At 38.4% G+C, this 22,605-nt stretch overlaps 1 protein-coding gene across 2 annotated transcripts in view; it reads right to left on the bottom strand.

The window, feature by feature from the left end:
• Positions 1-11,995: 11,995 nt before the first annotated feature.
• Positions 11,996-22,605, bottom strand: part of LOC135212025 (bifunctional 3'-5' exonuclease/ATP-dependent helicase WRN-like) — a 279,239-nt gene continuing 268,629 nt past the window's right edge. For both annotated transcript variants that reach the window (XM_064245317.1, XM_064245319.1), the window contains exon 19: positions 11,996-13,868. In XM_064245317.1, coding sequence (XP_064101387.1) covers positions 12,966-13,868 — 903 coding nt within the window. In that variant the 3' untranslated portion in view covers positions 11,996-12,965. The remainder of the gene's footprint in view (positions 13,869-22,605) is intronic.

The following is a 22,605-nucleotide window of genomic DNA, read 5'->3' on the forward strand; positions in this document are numbered from 1 at the left end:
AGAAAGAAGAAAGGAGAAGAATTGCAGAGACAGGGAAGGTTTTGCGTGTGTACTGTATCTAGGGGTTTCTTAATGCCATGAAAAAAAATTCATCAATGGGAAGAGGAAGATAAATGCACATGGTGTATGAAAAAATATCTAAAAAATTTTCTGCAACTTCCACGGGAAGTTGAAAGTTAATATTTCCAACCCTCTTTGCCAAGACACTTATAAAAATATGCTAATTTTACCAAGTTATAAATTTTCAAAATAATTTTTAAATTTTGTTTTGTAAAACTATAATTACAGCTCACACAATACTATACAAGATATGAACTAAAATTACCAACAAATTCTGACTATGTATATTTATAATAAAATATTTACGAGATGTACTGAGATGGGGAGATGCAACGCCTTTTTGTGAAGTATGTATACATTATTTTCAAATATTCTTTGCAACTTCTTTGCAAAATTACAATTATTGCTGACACATTATCATACAAGATAAGAACTACAACCAACAGCAATCCCTGGGTATACTTCTGAGCAAATAAATAAAAAGACATTCTGGGATAGGGAGGTACAGTACATTTCCCAATGAAGTCTCACGTCACACGATCCACCCTATCCAGTACGGAGCCACTTACTTGCCATAAGTCATTGAAGTTATATGAATATTTTTCCCACAAAATTCATTCAAACTACTTGGTGAAAAATATGGGTTCTCACCAGAGGCAGTCTGCTCCCCACTCTAGAGCTCTCACCTCAGGCAGTCTGCTCTCCAATCTAGAGCTTTTAACATGATCTGTAAGGGAATTCTTCCCTAAGGGGCCCTACAGACTATCAAACATGTATGATCAAATTGGCGTTGGACAATCCAACTTGAGAATGTATTGGCGTGTTTGAAGGATTGAACAAGCTGTTTGAAGCTGGTCCGTCCAACAAGACGTTTGATCAGCATGTTTGACAAGTCTGTGTTGCTGTTTGATCATACATGCTCATTTTGTCAACAGCAGCCATGGCGAACACACAAGAGCATCAAGAATTGTGGTTAGAGTTCATGGGACTTTAGCAATTATTTCCTTGTCTGTGTTTGATAGAAAATGAGCATTATTAAAACAGATAAATAAATATATAAATAGATAAACATATGTTCGTACAAGTAAAAGAAAAAATTATAAAATGAATAAACTAATAGATAAACAAATCATAAATTTAATATTTAGTATATCAGCAGATTTCTAAAGAATATCTAAAGCAATAAAAGTAAATAAATCTCTCTCTCTCTCGCTTTATATATATATATATATATATATATATATATATATATATATATATATATATATATATATATATATATATTATATATACATAACTGCATGCATATATAGCCATATATATATAAAAAATACAAAGATCTGTACAAAGTAGGCAAACAAATGAATAGTTATGTAAATGAATATAAATAATTGAATAAACAAATAAATAAAAAAAAAGAGATATACTATGTGTTAACCAAAAGAAAAACTGTTTTTTTATTTCATTTGCATAAATAATCTGAAATATATACGTCAATAAGCAAATGAACACAAAAATAAAATCAATTAAGAGATAGATAAATAGGAAAAGAGATAATTAAGAAAATTAATAAAGAAGTGAAAAGAGAAATGAATAAAAAGAAATAAACAGAGAAAGCAAGAAAGAAAGAGAAAAACACAGAAATAGATAGAAAAATACACAAATATATACCAAAAATGAATTGCTAGATAGTTGCATATGAATATATATATATATATATATATATATATATATATAATAATATATATATATTATAATATATTATATATATAATATTAACCAAATGACTGAATAAAGTTTCTTTTTAACTAAAGAAAAAATGGATAACAATGGTTTGCAAATATGCATAATTAGATAGTAACACGTGCATGTGCACGTTTGTGTGTATATATAATATATATATATATATATATATATATTTGTATATATATATATATATATTTGATAAGCTAAATATTTTTTCATCCCTGCTTACCTACCTTATCTATAGACAGTATATACACATGTATAATAGGCGTTGCTAAATAAAAGGGACTCAAACATCACTCATTTGAAAATCAGTTTTTTTTTTTTTATTGACAGAATAGCTATACAAGCTTTTCCTTTGCTTATGTTTCCACTAAGCTTCTCCAACACGTAATGACGTTTGATCCAACATTTTATTAGTCTATGGCAGTGTATGAACAAACATGTTGGTCATACATGTATGATAGTCTGTAGGGCCAGTAACAATTGGGAAATTGGTGTGTAGTTAGAAGTATACATTTCCCATCGCTTGTAGATGGCGCCCCTTGAACGCTTCTGGTTGCGACTGAAACCAGATACGCAAATCTTAACTATTTTTATTTAATACTTTTCTTATATTGATTATTATTTCGTAAACTGTTGTTTTGAATAATTATCACTTTTATCTCATATGTTTAATTTCGAATACGACGCTATTACTAATATTCTATTTTCCTTGTTCCTACTACATATTTTTATTATGTAAACACTTACATATTCTCCTTGCCGTCGCTACTTTACTCTCCTAGCCGACTCGTAGCCGCCTCTTGATGACATTTCATTTAGACAATTAGTTGCTTCTGATTCTGAAGCAACAGTGAGCTCCCGGAATATTACCAGTTACACCTGTGAAAAAGTACTTGGTAATTGTTTTAGATTAAGTGATTTCATTTGAAGTGCATCTTATTTTTTAAATTGCTAATTCGTGTGTTTCTTTAGCCACGCAGAGGTAGTGCCCCATTCCCCCTACCAACGTTGGTGTCTTAATTGATGCAAGCCTGCATCCCATTTGTTGCAAGTTGGACACTTGGACGACATTCAAGACAGCTGCTTCGAATCACCATAAGGGCCGTACGGACTCTTGTGAATGTTTACAGCAGCTGATGACCGTCCCTAGTGAAACACTAAAACTAGTCTCGTCGCCACAGACATAAGCCAGTCTGCCAGTGTACAGCAGGAGCCCAACTACGTACCCACGTCTTCCAAGTTCCAAGATCCACGTCAGTTATCCGGAAAACTTGAGAGATCAACTACTCCCGAGAAATGCATCCAAATTAAGTATTGTGTACTGATACAGTTAATCAGAATTTTAGTTTATTTTGTAATTATATTGTTATTTTACTTCTACTTTTTATTTATGCCTTTTAATGGTTATATTCATCTGTGCTGAAAGTGAAGGTAATTGGTGGTTATTATATTAGGAAAGCCACTACACACTTGGGAACCACCGGTTTCCTTTACATTGGTGCTCTCGCCAGGGCGAGATATAATGTATCGGCATTTGAGTATGCCATTGAAGGGTGGATGTGTTGAGTATTTTGGCTGGAATTACATGTTTTGGCGAATTTAATTGGGATGCAACTTTGTGTAAGCGAATTTTCTAGGCAATTATGAAGTAGACTGTTCGCAGGTTAGTCTAACTGGTAGTAGTAACTGGGAATTTGCTGATAATGAACTTTAGGCTAATCCATGCTGTCTCGTATTGATAGATTACAATTATTAACCTTTGATTCTAGTTTTCGTTACTCTTCAGCTTTCTATTCTTGATAAGTATTTTTTATTGTGTTTATTATGAATGTGGTGTGATGTCTTGGTAATGATTGTGGATATGTATCGAGGCTGCATGATTGGTTTGGTAATTATTACTTATTTTGGAATTTAATCCTGTCTAGTGAATTAAGCTATTATCTACCGTGCATAATGGATCCTACATACAAACTCTGGATAGACGAAGGTGTCTCATTAGGTTTGTCTGGGGAAAATTTTATTTTATTTGTTGAAAGAAGGATTTCTTAAGCAGATGAGAGGGATAGGAAAGCTCTGGAACGTGATAAAATCAGAGCAAGAGAAAGTAAGAGCAGAACAAGAGAAATTATTAGCAGATCAAGAAAACCGAGACAAGCAATGGTTACATGAGGAACAGGGGAATGAAAAGGCTCTTAAACATGAGTTGGAAATGAAGAGACCAATTTGAAAATTTGTATAGGGATGGAAATAGCAGATAGGCCTGTATCTGTGACTGTTGATACTACCAGACCATTGCCTTTCAAAGATGGCGATGATATTACAGCTTATTTGACTAGGTTTGAGAGGATTGCAGAATTACGAAAGTGGAAAAAGGAAGACTGGGCATTGCAACATAGTACTCTTTTACAAGGTAAGGCCTTAGCTATATTTTCCAACTTATCATCCAGTGTGAGAAGTGATTATGACCTACTTAAAAAACCTCAACTTGTAGGATTTAGAAAAACTGCTGAATTTTATAGACAGGAATTTCGAACTGCTAAGCTTGAATCGGTCAAATTACCAGCAGTTTATGCAACACCTATTCCGTGTATTTTATCTTTGGATTGATAGGTTAGGTATATATAAAACCTATGAAAGCATTAGAGAAGCAATGGTTAAGATCAGTTTCTGGCTACTCTTCCTAAGGACCTAAGACTTTTAGTTAAGGAAAGGAGTCCAGATACCTATGAAGACATGGCTCGACTTGGAGACATTCATGCATCTACTCATAAATCATACCCTAGAGAAGATCACAAGATTTACAAAAGCAAACAGGAGCATCAGCATGAGGACAGTCAAGTCAGGAACAAAGGTGGCCAGTCCTTTAAAATCCAGCACTGCTATTGTTAATAAAAAGGTAACTTGCTATTCTTGTGGTAACATTGGGCATGTTTCCTCAAACTATACTGAGAAGGCCAAATTTAAAAAACACAGATAGTCTGGAGGTCAAAACTGCACTTAGCAATAACCAGATTTCAGGTACAGTAAATGGTGTTTGGGTTAGCACTATCCTACGAGACACTGGGTGTACAGGTGTTATTGTTTCAGAAGATATACTTCCTGCTTCTGATTCAGAGAATTGTAAACTTGTTTCAGTTATCGATTATTTAGGCAGAGAAGATAACTTTCCAGTAGTCAATGTTTACTTGAAATGTGATTGGTTCAATGGTTTGGGTGAATGTTGTAAGAGGCCCTATTAAATACTGTGCAGTTCTTTTGGGGAATGTTACAGGAGTTTCTAATGACTTTTCACATTTTTGTCAGGATTCTGTCAGTCCGGGCAATTACCAAGAAACAAGCTAAAGAAAAAATTCATCCACAGAATTTACCGGATCACTTTAACCTTGATGTTTCTCATGATTCTTTCCAACAGGAACAGCAAAACCGTGAAGATCTCTAGGAAATATGTGATAATTGTAAGAGTGACAGGATTATATGCGGGAATAAGGAGTTAAAATATAAATTTGTCCTTGAAAATAACCTGATCTACAGACTTATTATTGTCCCAAAACTAACCTAATGCATAAAAAAACAATTGGTTTTGCCTTCTAAATTTGTTCCTCTTGTTTTGAAACTCACATGATGTTCCAATTGCAGGTCATTTTTCGCACAGGAAGAAATTTCATTGAATTAAAGAGATTCTGGTGGAAAGGAACGACTTCTGACATACTTGGGTATTGTCGTTCTTGTAATGTGTGTCAGAAGACTACACCTGCTGGGAGGATTACTAGAGCACCACTACAAAAATTGCCAGTAATAACTAACCCTTTTTCAAAAGTAGCTATTGAGTTGGTAGGACCCTTTCACACCGGCTTCATTAGTTGATTATGCATCAAACTATCCTGATGTAGTTCCACTGAAAGAAATTTCATCAGTTGCAGTTGCTGAAAGTCTAATTACTATCTTTTCCAGGGTAGGAATACCAAGAGAAATAGTTTCAGATCAGGGAACTCTATTTAAATCTGAACTAATGCAACAGGTTCACAAGTTGTTGGGTGTTAAACCAGTTTTCTCTACACCCTATCACCCTGCTTCCAACGGTAAAATTGAAAGGCAGCATCATATCCTCAAGAGTATTTTAAAGAAACTTTCGGAATTACAGCCTTCAGAGTGGTCACGGCATGTACCAGCCGCATTATTTGCAATGCGAGAAATGCCCTGTGATTCAACTGGTTTTTCTCCTTTTGAGATTTTATATGGCAGACAGGTCCGTGGTCCATTAATGGTATTAGAAGAGTTGATTACTGACAAGAAAGTAGACTGTAATAACGTGTATTCATATGTCTTGGAATTAAGTTAGAAGTTAGCTACAATCTCGGATATTGTCAAGGAGAACCTTAATGTAGCAGCTAGCAAGTATAAGTTATATTTTGATTTTAAATCTAGTAACAGAAAACTTAATATTGATGATGAGGTATTGATTCTTAATCCAGATAGGACTAACAAACTTCATTTATCTTGGTCAGGACCATATAAAGTCACAGGCAAATCGGGTAATGTTGACTATTGGATTGATGTGAAAGGCAAAAGAAAGCTCATGCATATAAACTTATTGAAGAAATATTTCAGGTGAGAACACTTGCATTTCTTGCATATTGCTGACAGGGAACCAGATTTATCAGAGCCCCAAGTCCATATAAATATGGTTGCTTTCTTCAATGAAGAGAAGGATGGTTTTGATGTCCACACTTTGGACTCTTCTGATTCTCAAGTGAATTTGGATCGCATCTCAACGGATATCAAACTAGGGATATTCATTACCTCTGCCAAAAGTACAAGAGTGTATTTTCAGATAAACCAGGTAGTACAACTGTAGTCACTCACAACATTAGATTAATAACTAAAAAGCCTGTGAAAGATAAATACTACCCTATACCTGCTTCTTTAGTTGATGATTTTAATAAGGAAGTTTATGAACTATTACTGATGGGTATTATTGAACCATCTGATTCCAATTATTGTTCTCCAGCTTTGCTTGTAAAGAAGGAAGGAAATTATAGACTAGTTGTAGACTATAGAGCACTTCATATAATAACAGAGTTTGATAATGAGCCAATGCCAAATTTTGAGTATGAACTATACAAGTTTCATGATTTTAAATTCATTTCAGAATTGGATATCAGCAAGCCATATCATCAAGTCCCCTTGAAGGAAGAATGCAAGAAACTTACAGCATTCCCTACAAATAGAGGATTAATGCAATACAAGATGCTACCATTTGGTCTCAAAACTGCATGTGCCACTTACATTCGACTCATGAGAATTGTGCCACAGGGTTTAGAGAATGTTGTTTGTTGTTTTGATATTTTTATAATTTCAAAAGACTGGAATTCTCATATTTCAGGTATATAAGCAGTTTTAGAACGCTTGAAACGGCATAACTTACTGCTAAACCGGGAAAATGTTTCTTGGGTTTCAAAAGGATCAATTACCTAGGATACATTATCAGTGAACAAGGAATTAGTCCTATAACTGAAAAGGTAGACTCAATTAAAAGAATTGAACCTCCTACTTCAAAGAAACTTTTGAATAGCTTCTTGGGAACTGTTAATTTCTATCGAAGGTTAATTCCATGTTTTTCTGAAAAATCTGTTGAATTGACTTAAGTACCTTAAAAAGGGTTCCCCTGATAAATTCACCTTGAATGAAACTGCTATGAAGGAGTTTTTTTTATCTAAAGTAAAGCCTCTCTAATCCCCCTATTCTAAAGGTTCCTAATCTTAATATCTTGGGACTGATGCTTCTTCAGTTGGTTTGGGTGCAGTTTTACTTCAGTACAAGGCTAATATTCCACATCCCGTGGCTTATGCTAGTAGAAAGCTTCTGCCTAGAGAAGCTGCATATTCTGCCATTGAGAGAGAATGTCTGGGAATATTACATGGCATCCAAAAATTTTCTTTCTACCTTACAGGTCGTCCATTTCTGTTGGAGGTTGATCACAAGCCGCTTACATATCTTGAAACGCTGAAGGGTAGTAATGCAAGGTTGCTGGGATATTACCAGTTACACCTGTGAAATAGTACTTGATAATTGTTTTAGATTAAGTGCTTTCATTTGAAGTGCATCTTATTTTTAAATTGCTAATTCCTGTGTTTCTTTAGCCACACAGAGGTAGTGCCCCATTCCCACTACCGACGTTGGTGTCTTAATTGATGCAAGCCTGCATCCCATTTGTTCCAAGTAGGACACTTGGACGACATTCAAGACAGCTGCTTCGAATCACCGTAAGGGCCGTACAGACTCGTGTGAATATTTACAGCAGCTGATGACTGTCCCTAGTGAAACACTGAAACTAGTCTCGTCGCCACAGACATACACCAGTTACAGCAGGAGCCCAACTACGTATCCACGTCAGTTATCCGGAAAACTTCTGTGAGATCAACTACTCCCAAGAAATACATACAAATTAAGTATTGTGTACTGATACAGTAAATCAGAATCTTAAAGTTTATTTTGTAATTATATTGTTATTTTACTTCTACTTTTTATTTATGCCTTTTAATGGTTATACTCATCTGTGCTGAAAGTGAAGGTAATTGGTGGTTATTATATCAGGAAAGCCACTACACACTTGGGAACCACCGGTTTCCTTTACATGATCATATCTGTCCAGTAAGGTTACGAGATGAACTGAAAAATTAATGACTATATTACATATAAAATCAAGAGTACCAAAATTTTGTCTTGCAGACTGTTCATGTGTGTGATAATCATATTATTGTCAACTTAAAAAAAAAAAAAAAAAAAAAAGGCTAACCAGCAATGTCACCACTGTCGGAATGCCATTTTTGAAACTCCTTACCTATTATCCCTCTTACGCCAAAGGGGTCTCGGAGTGAGCGCCGAAGCGGAAAAAATTTTTTTTTCAAAAAATCACAGCACGCTTAGTTTTCAAGATTTAACCCCTTCTTTACCGGGTGGGTGAGCAGAATGTAAACATTGCGTTCGCTGCCGAACTGAATCTCTCGGTAGCGACTCCAGTTTGGAGGGGTGCCAATCGTAAAAATATTTGCCAAAAATACACTAATCAAGACAGGCTAATGAAATTATCAGGTATTATTAGCACTATAATAACGCATATTCTGTTAGTTTTATCATCCTACAGGGAAAATAAATGATTTTATGAAAAAAAAAATGTGAAACTCAGTGTCCCTTGTGCAAGGGACACTGGTGGTCGGTGAGAAAACTACAGTCTTGAATAGAAATTCGGTCTTACAGAATGTTGGTATATCCACCTGGAACATGCACATAAAGTATTATCAAAATAGAACAGTAAACAAGCACGTAATAACAAAAAAAAAAAAAGCCGCGCCAATAAATATGGAAATCGCAAATTTTATAGTCTATCTTTCAAAAATTGGTCTGTCATTTTCTACGTTTTCTAAGATTAGTTTCATCACAGAAAACAACTTTAGGGGCATCAGGGGTATCTAAAATAATTTTTCAAGTTTCTTATCATCAGAAAAAATCGCTTTTTCGCTTTTTCTCTGGTTTGGTTTTTTATATATAAAGTTACTATAAGGCTTTATTTTTACCTTCATTTATCTGGTGTTCATATCTTTTATTTGTAAAATGAATAAGTATAAGTGAAATAAATAAATAAATACGTAAATGATGATACAACTGGTTTTATACTTGGGTAGAAGTTATTACATGTTTACGCTTGTCTGGTTTTGTGATTTTTTGTTGAGACGCAGTTCATCTGTCACCTACACACTACTATAAGCAGTAATAAAATTTTTGGGGGTTCATCATACGTCTGGCATCGTGTCATACTGTTTATTTTCCTCCAAACTCTTCAAACCGAAATTACAGAATGATTGGAAGTCCCTATCTGAAAAGAGGAGTTTTGGTGGTACTATGCGTACCACCTTTATGCACCCAGTGCGGTGTAGTAGACTTGAATGGTGGTACCCACCTACCTCCAAACAAACTTTCGGTAATGAAGAGGTCGAGTTCATTTTTGGCTCCTTTTTTTGTCATTGCCTGAAGATTAGTATGCAACCATCAGAAATAAAAAAAAATATCATATATAAATAATGTGATATATGATAGTGCAAAAACAAAATTTCATATATAATTGTATTCAAATCGCGCTGTGAGCAAAACGGTTAAAACTAACGAGTTAATATTTTTCGTTGTATTGTACACTAAATTGCAATCATTTTGGTATATAACACATTGTAAAACGATCAAAGCAACACATAGAAAATATGTAACGTGCGGACGTAAAAAAAAAAAAAAAGTTTTTTCAAAAATTCACCATAAATCTAAATATTGTTCTAGACTTCCAATTTTTTTCAAAATGAAGACAAATGATTGAATATTACTATACTGTAAGAGTTTTAGCTTACAATTGCAGTTTTCGACCATTTCGGACGAGTCAAAGTTGACCAAATGTCGAAATTTTTACCAATTTTTTATTATATGCAAATATTTTGAAAATGAGAAAAGCTACAACCTTCAATTATTTTTTGTTGTATTCTACATCAAATTGCGCACATTTTCATATATAAAACTTTATGTAATGGCTAATTTAACATTACGACAATCGGACGAAAAAATTTCAGATTTTTTTCGGAAGAGTTACTGTGCGGACGTAAGGAAAATGTTTTTTTTTTTCATAAATTCACCATAAATCGAAATATTGTGCTAGAGACTTCCAATTTGTTGAAAAATGAAGTTAAATGATTCAATATTACTAGAATATAAGAGTTTTAGCTTACAATTGCGTTTTTCGACCATTTCGGTAGAGTCAAAGTTGACCGAAGGTTGAAATTTTGGCACTTATCGTTGTTTATATGAAAATATTTCAAAACTGATAAAAGCTACAACCATGGGTTGTTTTTAGTTGTATTGTGCATGAAATTGCGCACATTTCCATATATAAAACTTTATGTAACAGCTAATTTAAAATGGTGCAAACATTACGACAATCGCACGAAAAAATTTATCGGAAGAGTTACAGAGGACGTAAGGAAAATTTTTTTTCATAAATTCACCATAAATCGAAATATTGTGCTAGAGACTTCTAATTTATTGCAAAATGAAGGTAAATGATTGAATATTACTAGAATATAAGAGTTTTAGCTTACAATTGCATTTTTCGACATTTTCTGGTTTCGGACTTAGAGGTCAAAGTTTGAATGGAACCAAGTAAGGTTGAAATTTTAGCACACTTATCGTTATTTATATGAAAATATTTCAAAACTGATAAAAGCTACAATCATGAGTATTTTTTTTTTGTATTCTACATGAAACTGCGCACATTTTCATATATAATACTCCATGTAACGGCAAATTTAAAATGGTGCAAAAATTATGTCAATGTGACGAAATAATTTCTGAGATATGTCACTGATACTTTTTAGTGCGATAAGAAAGAAATTCGCGCTTGCGCGCCTGCGTAATGATTGTAAACAAAACAACGCCTTGATCTGTGAGCTCCCAGCATCCCCCAAGGCGCATGATTCAAAAGTTTTTGCCTGGTAGGCCTATAAGTATTTTTCCGCGAATTTTTTAAAAAACTTTTTTTATCGACGTACCATACGTCCAATCAGCACCCGACAGACAATTTATGTCGACGTTTAATACGTCTAATCAGCGTAAGAGGGTTAAAGATGTACGTAAACAAAGGGTAAGTTTTACTCGCACACATTTTCTGTGATAAGACAAAATAAGAAATTAGACATAATAAAACAGAAGATTATTTGATCAACTTTTAAATAATGTTCTTAAAAATGTAACATACTTAAAAAAATTCAACAGTACTTAATAAAAAGCAAATTTGTCAAATTATGGGTGAAACAAAATAAGTATAATAGAGTACGGTAACAATTAATAAGAACGTTACTGTATAAAAATATGTTATTGGTGATATTACCAAGGTACACTGCATGTAAAGACAGGTAACCCATATAAAAAAAGGACTACTTTTTTTACATACTACAATGATAAATTTTTAACAAATTTTTTTCATAGCTACCCAATTCTGAGTCGTAACATAAGGATAAATCTGGCACCAGCTGAAAACTAGTTCAAAAGAATAAAAATAAATTGTATGCAAACAATCTGGGGCATCTGGTATCTAAAGCGTAGATGAGGTGGAAGCTGGTCAGTGACCATGCTTGAACCACGTGATGCGTTTACTTTTTTTTTTTTTTTTTTTTTTTTTTTTTTTTTTTTATCACTTTTGGGAGCAGATGTTTGTTATACAATGGAACCCCCATATTCGCATTGGATGCATTCCAGACACTCCCCTTGAATAGCTAGAATCCATGAATACTTAGAACTCCCATAAAAATGCTAAAGAGCTTACCATTTGTTAATTCAAACTCGAGAAAAACCCATCAAAAATGCTTATAGTACCTGGTTTTATTAATAGTTTTATCACAAAAAGTGCATTTAATTATAAAATTGATATGAAAATACAGTAATATGTGGATATTTTTCATAGATGAATACCGTGAACACACGAATTTCCCGCGAATAATGGGTAGATATGGTCCACAGAGAAATGTGACACCCATGTTACTCAATAGTGTACTGTACATACAGTACACCTCCTATATCGTGAGTTGGTTATGAGATTTTTTTTTTTTTTTTTTTTTTTTTTCTTTTTTTTTTTTTTTTTTTTACAAAATGCATTTATAGTTTACATGTATTGTCACAAATACGGAAAAATAAGCTACCTAATTGTCTTTTACATCATGATTTCAGTTTAAAGTGTGATGGTTGTGATTTATAAGCATATTCAGTTTTTATGGCTTTGTGGTATTGATAAGTTAGGAGGAGTAAATGTACAGAATTACCATTTTACATCCATCAAGTTTTATTTGCCCATACCCAGATCTTGACCTTATCTGGCAGGGCCTTAGCTCTATTATTAATGATAATCAATGGATTACTGTAATACTATTCTTTAAAAGCAAGCTGAACATTTATGTTACAAGCATTTTTTCTACAGTACTTTTTAGTTTAAAAAAATTCTGTACAAATAAATAATCTAAAATGAGTAAATAGTATATTTATGAAGTTCATACAAAATCAAAATGGTATTTTTAAAAAGTGTACCTCTGGCTGTGTACCAAAATTGAAAGAAAATATTTTTTAACTTATCTCTTAAATAAAGAATTTTGTCTCATTTTCTTCTTCATTTTACGAGCATCAATCCACCCACTGGATTCTAATTTTTGAACTCTCTTCTTATTTTCATTCAATATACGCTCATACTTGTCCAAATTCTGAGAATCTTCCTTCTCACTATCAGACTCCGAGTCTGAAAACACTACACCTCTTTTCTTAGCAACAGCAATATCAGTAGGGGGAGATGTCATACAGATAAGAGGCAAGGCTGGTAATTGCTTTGTCTTCTCATTAGCTCTCTCAATCCCACTAAGTGAAGTAGATGCACTTTCCGTGTCTTTCAAGGCTGTGCTGGATGTTTCCTTTAGGTCTGTTGTGTCAACATCATCAAAAAAGGCATCATTTCCGTCATCTAATGATAATTCCAAACTTTCTTTATTACAATTTACACCTTCAATTTTCACATTTTCTATATCCGCCTCTTCTCGTTTCAAATTTTTTGTTTTCAATGGTTCTAAATCATCTGGAAAATCATCATCATCCATAAGTGGAAGCATCGTATGATCGTTTGTTCTTGGAGTATTATATATTGGAGAATCCACACTTTTTGACATTAACTGCTCACATTTAATTCTATCAGCACCAATTCCCTTACCAATTTTCACACTTATGTTGGAGATATTCGTTTCATTTCCCACTGGGCTTGATGGTGATCTTAACAATTTATCTACTGTATTACTACTATTTACTTTGTCTTCCTCTTTTATATGAGATAAAGAGGTAATAGTTTTTTCACTTGGAAACTGTGGTGTTCTGGTTACCAATTTACTCCTTGACGCTGATATCCAACCTGAAGAACCATCACTTTCGTCCCTCATATCATCAACCTTTTGAGTAGCGGCTCCACTGTTTGATTTTGCAGAACACAAAGGCTGGAATGTATAGTAATGATTGTGTTAAACAGGGAATTCAACACATTATTCTAATAAAAATAATAACTAAAGGAATACAGGAGGCCCTCGGTAAGCGGGAGCGGCTCCGATTTTAAAGCCTACGGCCACCGCACACCTTTCGAAACTCTAGACTAGTCAAAGGCGCCATAATACCACAATGGCGCAATAAGTAAAATTATATTTATGCAGTATAGTACTATAGAATTTACTGTACAGTAGTGCTGTACAGTACATTATAGCATTGTAAATACTGTAAAGTGAAATAAGCCTAGCTTTAATCCTTTGGGTGTCTAGAGTATGTAAAGATATAATAAAGTTTATACAGTGTACAGGTAGCTGTAGTGTTTAAGTTACAATAATTTAGTCTTACGATAGTCCAATTTTAAGAGAGATCAAATTACAATGGCCTAACTTTGTCCATCTTCTAGTTACATAAGTTCAATAACAGCAAAAGAGAACGATGAAAGTATGGTTTTAACGTTATACTCGTTGCGTGAACGTGTACAGCCATGAACAACCGAACGAGAAACGACTTTTTTTTTCTAAGTACAACCGAACTGGATAACATCCGTTTGGCTTGTATTTCAATCATCATACTACAGTACACTATTACCGTAGTTGTTATAAATGGCATTATGTATAGAATAGAACTGAGATATCTTAATGTAATAACTTTATTCGCTATAGATCAAAGATCAATCGGGAAATATACCGTTAAATTTAAACCTAGTTATAACTGATGCTGAGAAAACTGTTCAAGCTGCTAATGACTATTATCATACATTGGCAACAAGGATAAAACTGCATCAAACACAACCGTAGATAGAATTGGGATAATATAATTTTAATCAAAACTACTGTGCTTGAAAGAACACATTTTACTGTTGGTTTGACGCCGATATAAGATAAATAACGTAAAGTTCGTATTACGAAGATATAAAGGATTATTGCGAATGGAATCACGTAATTTTTTACGCAATAAACATGCCACCAATGTAATCTTTTAACAAACAAAAAATTAGTTCACATTCACAACGAGACATATTCAATAAATATTTCCACCTAAAAACACGTAGTACTATAAGGAAAAATAACCTTGTCTCATATAAGTCAAGTATCTAGATATTTGTTTATGCTAACTAGAAGCAAGAGAATTCGCTCAGAATTGTGTTACGGTGAAACAAACTCAGTCTCATACTCATCACCTGATTTCAAACCACAACATTGGCCGCTCCGCGGAATACTGGCTTAAATTTGCCGTAGTATTTTATAATACAATAATAAAAGAATACATACAATATTCTTGGATACAGTGAAATAATGTATAACTTTTTAAAGGATTTATGGAAAAGATGCATAATTAATAAAATAACACCATGCATTTTTCGGAACAGTGGCGGACAAGAACGAACATGAAAAAACATCCCCTTACAACGTGGAGTGTAGTTACAAAGGCTGCCTTAATTTGTATCTTATTTATGTGCAAATATGAAAATACCTTTACGTAATATATTTTAATACACATTCTGAACTTAAAAGCATAAACATTTAAAAAATCGACACATCGATCGCTAAATTTGCACTCTTTTTAACTCTATATTTTCGGAAGAGCGGCAGACGGCAGCATACAAGAACGAACATGAAAAAACATCGTAGTCGATAACTTGAAGGGCAGTTTCAAAAGCTGCCTTTTCATCATATTTCTGCACAGAAATAAAAATACCCTATTTGTAATACATTTTCATACACATTTTAAACATAAAAGCATACACATTTATAAAATAGACACATCGATCGCTAATTTGCACTTTTTTTAAATCGATATTTTCGGAAGAGCGGCAGGCGGTGGCTCACAAGAAAGAACATCAAAAAACATCGTATTTGATAAGGTGAAGGGCAGTTTCAAAAGCTGTCTTTGTATCATATTTCTGTGCAGAAATAAAAACATTTCTACAAATGTATGAACTCGTTAGACAACAGCGCTAGCGGCGCTGTTAATGGAAAATTGTGCCGTAAAAATACCTTTTCTGGGCTCAGCTCGTGTCGGCCTATGAAAGGATCCTTAATATCATTCTTTCTAGGTAAAAAATTAATCTAAAATTACCAGACAAAATAAGAAAATGTCAGTAAAACTGGACTCGCTCACTCTTAAAACGAAGTGTCGGTATGATAATAGGGGCGAGTGTGGAACACTACCACGAGACAATCACCAATTAGAACTTCCAATCAGAATCCCCCCAAGAGAGAGCCGATACCAACGGGCGATGCAGCCGCTACTACTACTACTAGAGGACGCCACGGACAGCAGCGCCCCTAGCGGACATCCTAATTTTAGCGCTAGCGTCAAGACGCAAATTTTCCTTGTGCTGTGCATTTCTGGATTTATCTCTGTATTCTACCATGGAACGCTCTGCTATGCCACGGCTAAGTTAAGTAACTCATAAGTAATATTTTACCACATTTTTATCTTCCGGTACCAGTATTTTCCTCTTAATAGGTCATAATACGGTTCCCCGGTTGTCTCGTGGCGGCGCCATGCTGCCTCGTAAGAATTCCGGTCCTCCATACTGGACTTCTTATTCTTAGGGCTTACTATATACGTTCATTGTTTTTACATCGAGTTTTAGCTAGTTCAGCCCTCCTACCATTTCTCTTAGTTTGGTATTTAGGGCTAATATTATTATTCCGGCCCAGCATCCCGGCTCTTGCTCTTCATCGGCTATCGCTGGCTCCGAGTAGGCCTCTGTTTCTTGGAACAGTCTGCCTCCTCCTGGGCTTCTTTCTCTTTTACTAAAAGTGTCTTTTCCATCTTTTCGATGTATAATTTTATTATATTTAGGGTTTTAGGCTAGCCTAGGGTGCGTGTTTTCCTTGTATTGGATACCAGCCTGGTTCACGTGGCCCTCTCACGGTTGTGTTGCTCGCGGCCTAGGCCACTTGCGGTCACGTGTCCCATCGCACCTTAAACCCTGCCCCCCACCCCCCGCCCTCCCCTTCTGGTATAGGGAGGAGCTGGAGGACCCCTTGGTTGTCATGACAACCTCAGTTGCCTTCTCTCACTACTACTCTGAGGCGGCCAGGGGGTTCTCCCAGCGGGGGTATAGGGCGACCACTCATGAGGTACCGGGTCTCCATGCGGTAGTTGGTGAGGCGGGGAGGAGTAGGCCATCCCATCCCTCCCCCCCTCTCTCGCTCCCGCCGTTGTTACACCGAGACCTTCCTCCCCCCCTCCCCAGTTTGCTCAGCCACCTACCTCGCTATACGAAAGGAGCCTTCCGTCGCAGCCGGGGCACCTTTGGTTATAGGTACTGGCTCCGCTAGCGAGCGGGGTGGGCACCTCTAGTGGTCGGTTGCTTGCCTACTATATCCTTACATCTCTCCCGACTACCGGAAGTGAGCTTGCTTCTTACCCGCGCACTCTTTCTAGTAGACGGGCGGAGGGGGAGGTTTTGTTTAGTTATTGATTATTATTATTATTATTTTTAAGGATATACCCTAATTTTACAATGAATTGTGTAATATGATTAATTTTATCTACCATCCCCGCCATTTTCCGTCGTGGTTTCCATTTACCACCACTCCTGGTTGGTTCCTCTTTTGTGTCTCCGCCATCAGCGGAGCTATAGCCTAGAGCACACAACCAACCTGGTTACCACACGTATTTTGGCGGGGCTCTGGTTTAATCTAACTTTATCGCTCCGGCACCAGCGGAGCATCTGTTAGACTGTAAGTGTTTACCTGGTACTCATGTATCTTTCCACTTACAGGCTACCAACTGTTCAGGTCCCAGCCTGCAACGCGACGTGTACAACACCTGCGGACACGATGAGTGCAGGTCTCATGCTCCCTGTGCCACGTCATACAGTGAGATGATCGTCTGGCACCCAGAAGCCTGCGCCATTTGCTACGACCTGGTTGGTCAGCTGGGAGATGGGGTAAGTCCGTTATAGGCTTCCTTATCATTTTACTAACAACCCTTAGTCATAAGTTTGTTAACCCTGTTCCGCCACTGGAAGCTAATCTTGCTTTTCTTTCAGGCTACCGGTGTGAGGGAAGTCGCCCTCGCCACCCTGAAAGCGTGGGTGGGCGGCTTCGGGAAGAACGCCGCCAAAGGCCAGCCCTCATTCTGGATAAGAAGCTGGCCGTCCAGATCTTCCCGGCGGGCAAGTCGACCGGTTACGTTGACCCCTTGTCCGCTGCCCCTGATAGCCTCCATCCAGCAAGACCTCCAGCAAATCCTTTGGGGTCGTAGCCTCCCAGGAGTCGGTCCCGGACGCGCTGCCCTGACCTTAACATCGAGCCTATGGCGGTAGGGTGGATGATTTGTTGGTTGAGGTAGGTGTGTCGGGCGCCCAAGGTCTTTCCTTGGGTGCTCCTGGATCTTCTCCTGTCCCTTCTTCCACTGCTTCATTCCAAGGCTTTGTGGGATCTGAGGTCCCTACCCGCTCTCCCGCTCTCTCTGTACCCCCAAAGGTGAAGGGACAGAGAGAACCGAAGACTCTGGCCAAGACAACTTCGAGGAAGTCGTCTTCGTCTTTTCTTCGGCTAGGAAGTCGTCGACTTCCTACGCCGATGCGGTGAAAGCAAAGCCGAGCTCTTCTCACTCGAAGAGCTCCAGAAAGCAAGGCTTCTAAGGAGAAGGCTCGCGCTCCCGCAAGACAGTGCGTTCTCCGCCCCGCCCCACCGCTTCCACTCCGGCTACGCGGTAGGGGGAGCAGGGCCTAGCACCTTTGATCCCTCTGCTTTCTCAGCAGTGGTGATGCAACAGGTGGGCGAGCTGGTTGGCTCGCAAGTCTCCGCCCTGGGGACACGATTCGAGCAGATGTTTGCACAGTTGTCAAGCACTCTGTCTCAATCAGGCCAGTCAATTCAAGACCTCTCTAAACAGGATGAGAGAAAATGAGGAACCGAGTAGCCGGGCTATCCAGGTTACCTCTTCCAGTCTCCCCAGCGCCAAGCACTGGGATTCTCCAACTCCCGCCACACGAATCTCTGCCAGCTTTCTCTATGGAGAACCCACTGGAGAGTAGCTGCCTACGTCTCCAAGATGGGATGATCTAGGAGGAAGATCTATCCGGAGTGTGGAACTCGAAGGATTGAGGACTTCGAGTTTTACCCTCCAGGTCTGACGCAGCTTTCATCGGTTATGCTAGGCTGACGGCAAACGGCTCGGACGAGGGAAGACAAGATCTCTAAAAGAGTCGGTCCTATATAGTAGAGATCATGCTCAGCGGGAATGGGTTCACTGCCTTGAGGACTGGGAGTGTACGAACACCAAAACTCCAGGCCTACAAGAGTCCCTTCACTATTTTCGCGACGGAAGAGGAGGTTTCTCTTCCGTTCGCCACGAAATTAGTGGAGAAGTCCCTTCAGGCAGTCCTCAAGGATGAGCCCATCCCACAGTTGAGGGAGGCGGAGTCTACTTCTCCGCTCTTCCCGGCTTTCGGAGAATGTAGAACTTGCCAGCTACATTCACGCTTGGTAAGCTCAAACCGGACTGCGCCATGGACCAGTTCGGCGAGAAACTACCAAGGCTGCCGGATTCCCTAATCCAGGCAGAGTTTGATGCGCGAACCAGGTTTGGCAGGTCCCTCAATTCCCTTATAATTACGGAAATGGCTGCCTCTCTTATGCACGGAAACCGCTGTTCAAGATTTTGGCGAAATCTCAGTTCCCAGACGGTACTAACGGACGCTTTTGACTTCTTCCAGGCTAGGAGGGAACTGCCGAAAGATGTTTCTACAAGAGTGTACCATTAGGCATGAGCGAATAGACTCTTGGCCTCTAGCATGTGGGGAGCGGATCTCTCCCAGAGTCCGCGGTCAACGAAGTACACCACGAAGCTTGCTAGGCTCAAACCAGAGCCTTAGAGCTAGGTGGGGTATTTCCTCGAAGAGGAACAAGATTCCGTTCCCACTGCTGGTAGAAACCGAAGAAGGCTGGTAAGATTTTGGTTCCAGCCATATTAAAAAACTCCAGCAACAGCAGCAGTTTGTGCAGGCGGTCCCGGTTACCCAACAAGGACAACCTGCTAGTTCAAAGCAGAATCAGCCCATCCTCCTGTTGTCCCCTCAATCTCAGCCATCCACCTCCTACGCTATCTCGCCGGCCTTCAACCCTGCATATGAGGCTCAAGGCTACAATCAGCCGAGGAGGTAGGGCGAGAGGTACTTTCGTCAGCGTGGCGCAGGAAGGGCGACAAGGAGCAGGCAGTTCAGAGGAGGGCGTGGTGGCCAACCCGCCCATCAACAATGAGGCTCCCCAGGTAGGAGGGAGGCTGTTCCTCTTCCGCCACAGGTGGGGGTTCAGCAATTGGGCACAGAGCATAGTGTCCAAAGGATTGGGCTGGAGTTGGATCAAAGATCCTCCTCCAATCAAATCATTCCACCAGATACCGTCAAAGGAATTGACAGATTACGCGGAAGAACTCCTTCAGAAAGGAGCTATTGCGAGAGTCAAGCATCTAAAATTTCAAGGTCGCTTATTCAGCGTGCCAAAGAAAGGCTCAACAAAAAGAAGGGTAATCTTAGACTTGTCAAAGCTAAACTCTTTCATTCGTTGCGACAAGTTCAAGCATGCTTACCCTCTCGCAAGTAAGGACCTTACTTCCACGTGGAGCCGTCACATGCTCCATCGATCTTACAGACGCATACTATCATATCCCTATAGCCAGGCACTTCCGCCCATTCTAGGATCAGGCTAGGAAATCAAACATTCTCATTCAAAGTGATGCCCTTCGGTCTGAATGTTAGCCCCCCGGGTATTCACAAAAATAGCAGAAAGTGGTTGTACAACAATTGAGAGCTCAGGGAACATGGTAGCAGCATACCTCGACGATTGGTTGATCTGGGCACCAACAGTCGAGGAATGTCTCAAAGCCACCAAAAAGGTAGTTCACTTTCTGGAACATCTGGGATTCCAGATAAACAAAACGAAATCCAGACTTACTCCGGAATCTCGTTTCAGTGGCTAGGAATCCAATGGGATTTGTCTTCCCACAATCTGTCAATTCCAGTGGCCAAACGGAAGGAAATAGCAAAATCTGTCAGGCAATTCTCAAATGCAAAACAAACGTCAAGAAGAAACCAGGAGAGAATCCTAGGGTCTCTTCAGTTTGCTTCGGTAACAGATATCCTTCTGAAAGCAAGGCTGAAAGATATAAATCGAATTTGGCGGGGCAAGAGCAAACTCCAAATATCGAGACAGTTTTGTCAGTAATCCCACAGATCCTCCGCAACCAACTACGGCCTTGGTCAAAAGTAAAGAACTTAGCCAAGAAAGTACCCCTTCAATATCCCCTCCCAGTGTTAACCATTCACGACGGATGCATCCCCCTGTCCGGGTGGGGGGATACTCTCAGTTCAAACAGGTTCAGGGGACTTGGTCAGTTCAATTTCGCCAGCTCCACATAAACGTGTTGGAAGCAATGGCAGTATTTTCTTACTCTGAAGAGACTGCTTCCCCCGAAGAAGTCTCATCTAAGGCTAGTTTTGGACAGTGCAGTGGTAGTTCATTGCATCAACAGAGGAGGGTCCAAATCCAAGCATGTGAATCATGTCATGATAGCCATCTTTGCATTAGCAAACAAACACAAATGGCATCTGTCTGCCACTCACCTGGGGCAAGAGTAAGGAATGTGATAAGCAGACGCCCATGTCCCGGTCAGTTCCTCTGGAATCAGAGTGGTCTCTGGACGACGGGTCATTCCAGTGGGTAAGCCTGAGGTAGCCCAGGTCTCCAAGTGGATCTCTTCGCCTCACGAAGCGAACCACAAGCTCCCTTGCTATGTGGCCCCCAACCTGGCCCTCCCTTGGCGTTATGCACGGACGCCCTGTCGTTGGATTGGAATCAGTGGAGGAGAATTTAGTTTTTCCTCCAGTGAATCTTCTCTTGAAAGTCCTAAGCAAACTAAGGTCTTTCAAAGGGATAGTAGCTCTGATTGCACCGGACTGGCCCAAGAGCAACTGGTATCCTCTTCTTTGGAATTGGGTCTCCGACCTCAACGGATCCCCAATCCAAGCTATCACAATCAGTACAAATGAGGACTGTGTTCGCTTTCCTCAGGAATTCTCCAGACCCTAACTTTATGGACTTCATGAAGTTTGCGGCTAATAAAGATGCTGATCTTGATCCACAGAATATTCTCTCCTAGAATCAGATGAGAGAGTCAACCAATTAGACAATATGACTCAGCTGTTAAAAAATTAGCATCTTTCTTGAGAGAATCGAAACACTACAACCATGACAGTTAATTTGGCTATATCCTTTTTCAGATCCTTGTTTGAAAAAAGGTTTAGCAGCCAGCACGATTACCACTCATAAATCGGCTTTGAAGAAAATCTTTCAAGTAGGTTTTCAGATAGATCTGACTGAATCTTATTTCACATCTATCCCTAAAGATGTGCTAGACTCGACCTTCCTCAGAGGCCTACTACAGTTTCATGGTTCTTAAATGATGTCCTCAAACTAGCTTCAGATACTGACAACTCATCTTGTACATTCATAATGCTCCTGAGGAAGACATTATTTTCTTATTAAGCCTAGCCTCAGGAGCTAGAATTTCAGAACTGTCGGCTCTATCCAGGGATGCGGGTCATGTGGAATTCCTCCCATCAGGAGAAGTTCTACTTGCTCCGGATCGTAGCTTTTAGCCAAAAATGAGGATCCTCTTGCAAGGTGGGCTCCTTGGAAGGTTATCCCACTCCCACAGGATCCT

This window comes from Macrobrachium nipponense, chromosome 40, assembly GCF_015104395.2.
Source record: "Macrobrachium nipponense isolate FS-2020 chromosome 40, ASM1510439v2, whole genome shotgun sequence".
Lineage (NCBI taxonomy): Eukaryota > Metazoa > Arthropoda > Malacostraca > Decapoda > Palaemonidae > Macrobrachium > Macrobrachium nipponense.